The 3,180-nt window shown below is 48.9% G+C and overlaps 1 protein-coding gene across 1 annotated transcript in view; it reads right to left on the minus strand.

Moving 5' to 3' along the window:
* Positions 1-2,839, minus strand: part of zgc:92360 (uncharacterized protein LOC436988 homolog) — an 8,940-nt gene extending 6,101 nt beyond the window's left edge. The window contains exons 1-3 of the mRNA XM_062455261.1: positions 2,240-2,839; positions 1,218-1,345; positions 329-420 (exon numbers count right to left, since the gene is read on the minus strand). Coding sequence (XP_062311245.1) covers positions 329-420; positions 1,218-1,345; positions 2,240-2,327 — 308 coding nt within the window. The 5' untranslated portion in view covers positions 2,328-2,839. The remainder of the gene's footprint in view (positions 1-328; positions 421-1,217; positions 1,346-2,239) is intronic.
* Between the last annotated feature and the right edge of the window lie 341 nt (positions 2,840-3,180).

Consider the following 3,180-nt stretch of genomic DNA (forward strand, 5'->3'; position numbering starts at 1 on the left):
CTCTCCCCCTCACACACACACACGGGAGATCACGGCGTAGCCTGCAAGGTTTCGTAACCAGAGTTTGACACAGAGCTGGTTTAGTGTGAGGCCTCCTTGTTGGAAGCAGACACAGTAACTTGATATGTTTCCTCGTACAAGGATGTAAACTCACAATAACAAGGGACACTTACAGGAAGACAAAGAATGGAGAGGGAGGGCAGGTGTGTGTGTGTGTGTGTGCGTCTTCAATGATGTGTTTCTCCCTAAAAAAACAACCCCAGTCATCTCCAATCTCATAATCGCCGCGGTCGCGGGGCGTCGTGGCGGCGTTGCCGCGGTAACTCACTGGCAGTCCCGGTGGGATGGCTTGTAGTAGTAGACGGGCACGGCGGCCTCGTACCGCCTCTTCATCAGGATGTTACCGGTCTCCGCCATGAACTGACAACACACACACAGAAACAGACACACACAGAAACAGACAGACAGACACACACACACAGACACACACAGAAACAGACAGACAGACACACACATACATAGACACACACAGAAACAGACAGACAGACACACACATACATAGACACACACAGAAACAGACAGACAGACACACACATACATAGACACACAGAGAAACAGACAGACAGACACACACATACATAGACACACACACAGATGTGAGGCAGACGGGGGAATGAGTCATAACCACACTGTGTGATTATGATGACACTGATATTCCTGTCTACTCTACTGTACTCTACTCTGTAGTATCTGTGTACTCTACTGTACTCTACTCTGTAGTATCTGTCTACTCTACTGTACTCTACTCTGTAGTATCTGTGTACTCTACTGTGCTCTACTCTGTAGTATCTGTCTACTCTACTGTACTCTACTCTGTAGTATCTGTGTACTCTACTGTACTCTACTCTGTAGTATCTGTCTACTCTACTGTACTGTACTCTGTAGTATCTGTGTACTCTACTGTGCTCTACTCTGTAGTATCTGTGTACTCTACTGTACTCTACTCTGTAGTATCTGTGTACTCTACTGTGCTCTACTCTGTAGTATCTGTCTACTCTACTGTACTCTACTCTGTAGTATCTGTCTACTCTACTGTACTCTACTCTGTAGTATCTGTGTACTCTACTGTGCTCTACTCTGTAGTATCTGTGGTCTGTTCTGGTTCCCAGCCAGCAGGTGCCAGGGTCAGGATGAGCTTGAGCTCCAAGCGGACTCACCTCCACCTCCTGGTCCTCCCAGCGGGACAGCGTCAGCGACTTGACCTTCCCATCCGGAATGTTCCTGTGGATCCCAGAGCAGGCCAGGCAGATGAAGATTCCCAGCGAGCAGGAGCCCCACTCTGGGTCTGGGAGAGGGGTGGGGTGGAGGGTGAGATGTAGGGGGTGAGGTGGTGGAGGAGGGTGGGGTGGGTTTTGGGAGTGGGACAGAGAATGAGGGAGAGAAGAGGCACATGGAGGGGGGTGGGGTAAAGAGAAGGAGGAGAGAGGGAGAGAGCAGGAGGAGGAGAAGGGGAGATAGGGAGGGAGCAGGAGGAGGAGAAGGGGAGATAGGGAGGGAGCAGGAGGAGGAGAAGGGGAGATAGGGAAAATGACGATTAATCAGAATGAGAAATGTGATGTTGGGAAAAACAGACATCACACAACTATTATCGCTTCACCCTCTATCTCTTTGCCCCCCCCCCTCTTTCTATCACTCTCTGTCTCTCTTCAACCCCTCTATATCTCTCCCTCTCTCTCCCTCTTTCTCCCTCCCTCCCTCCCTCTCTCTCCCTCCCCCTCCCTCTCTCTTTCCCTTTCCCTCTCCCTCCCTGTCTCTCTCTCCCTCTTTCTCTCTCTCTGACCTGTTGCGTCAGACCGGCTCAGCTTGACCACACCTATCAGTCCCATATCTGCCTGCCTCCTCAATCTAAAACAAGCGTTAAGAAAGTACACGAAGCAACATAAGTAGAGGCCTGTGTGTGTGTGTGTGTCGTTCTCTCTACCTTCAATCTCAGTCAGGGAGTAAAGGAAAGAGTTGTAGATACTGGCTAGTCACGCATTGCTTGTTCAAGTCTCTACTAGTCCTAAAATGCCATTGCCCCCCCCCCCCCCCCACACACACACACCACATAGACCCACATACAGTACAGCAGCCCAACGTGCAACAATTATGCTTTCCCATTGCACTTTACAACTTTACATTTTCAGTTAATTATTCATTTACTTCATTAATATTCCAAAGTTAACTTCTTCCAACTCACCAGGCGCACCACAGTCAGCACAAGTGTCGTTGCCTGGCCTTTGAAGAATCTCTTTCAAGGCACGAGCTGCCCTCTCGTTAGGCGACATCTCAACCCTTCGTTAAAATGCAACCGTTTTAAGGTGACTGAGACTAGCGCACGAAAACAACATAAAAATGTCCCTGCAGCCCGCCAGTCCGTTCAGAAACCCAGACGGACAAGTCCACCACTGTATCCGCACACTGACACAGCAGAGTACACTTCGAGGAGCCCCAATAACAGTCAGAACAAGTCTTTAAAATACGAGTCAGCCGGACTCAAAGCCGGCCGCCGGAGGTCTTTGATGTTTGTTTTAAAATGCGTTGATTTACTCTGTGCTTTTCCGCTAGTGCAGTGAAGGGTGTGTTTACGTGAGGCGGGGAAATTCTGCACTCGGAAGTAAGAGGCAGCATGTGTTCAAACACGCTTTTCCGCATAATTGTAGGTTTGGCAGCTACTTGACGCACTCATTCAAAGTCAGCTCTGGCTCAATCTAGGCCACACATAGACTAACAACTGAATGGCGCATACATGTACTACTTTGGCAGTAGTTGATCGTTGAGGTGTTTGGAGAAAAAAAAACGTTGATAAATATAACGTATTCGCTTATCGAAGCATATGATCTTTCAGAACGTTGCTTTAGTGTCGTTTTTTTCCCCCCTCTCTTCCTCTGATAAGGTACGATACCGTTATGTACCAGTAGATGGAAGCAGTTAGCCGGATTTGTATTCAAGCTAGTCTCTACAACACCCTGGAAAATCTATCAGCCTCTCTTCGACGTGTGGACGGAACCGATGATCTCGGGGCGGGTAGTTATCCATGGTGCTGAACCCGAAGAAGCAAAGTAGCTAAAACTCACGAAACAGACACGTGAGAATCAGAACCATGGACAGCTCGCGACCACGCGTGCGTTAGGTTAGCCT

Source organism: Osmerus eperlanus, unplaced genomic scaffold (genome assembly GCF_963692335.1).
Source record: "Osmerus eperlanus unplaced genomic scaffold, fOsmEpe2.1 SCAFFOLD_86, whole genome shotgun sequence".
NCBI lineage: Eukaryota > Metazoa > Chordata > Actinopteri > Osmeriformes > Osmeridae > Osmerus > Osmerus eperlanus.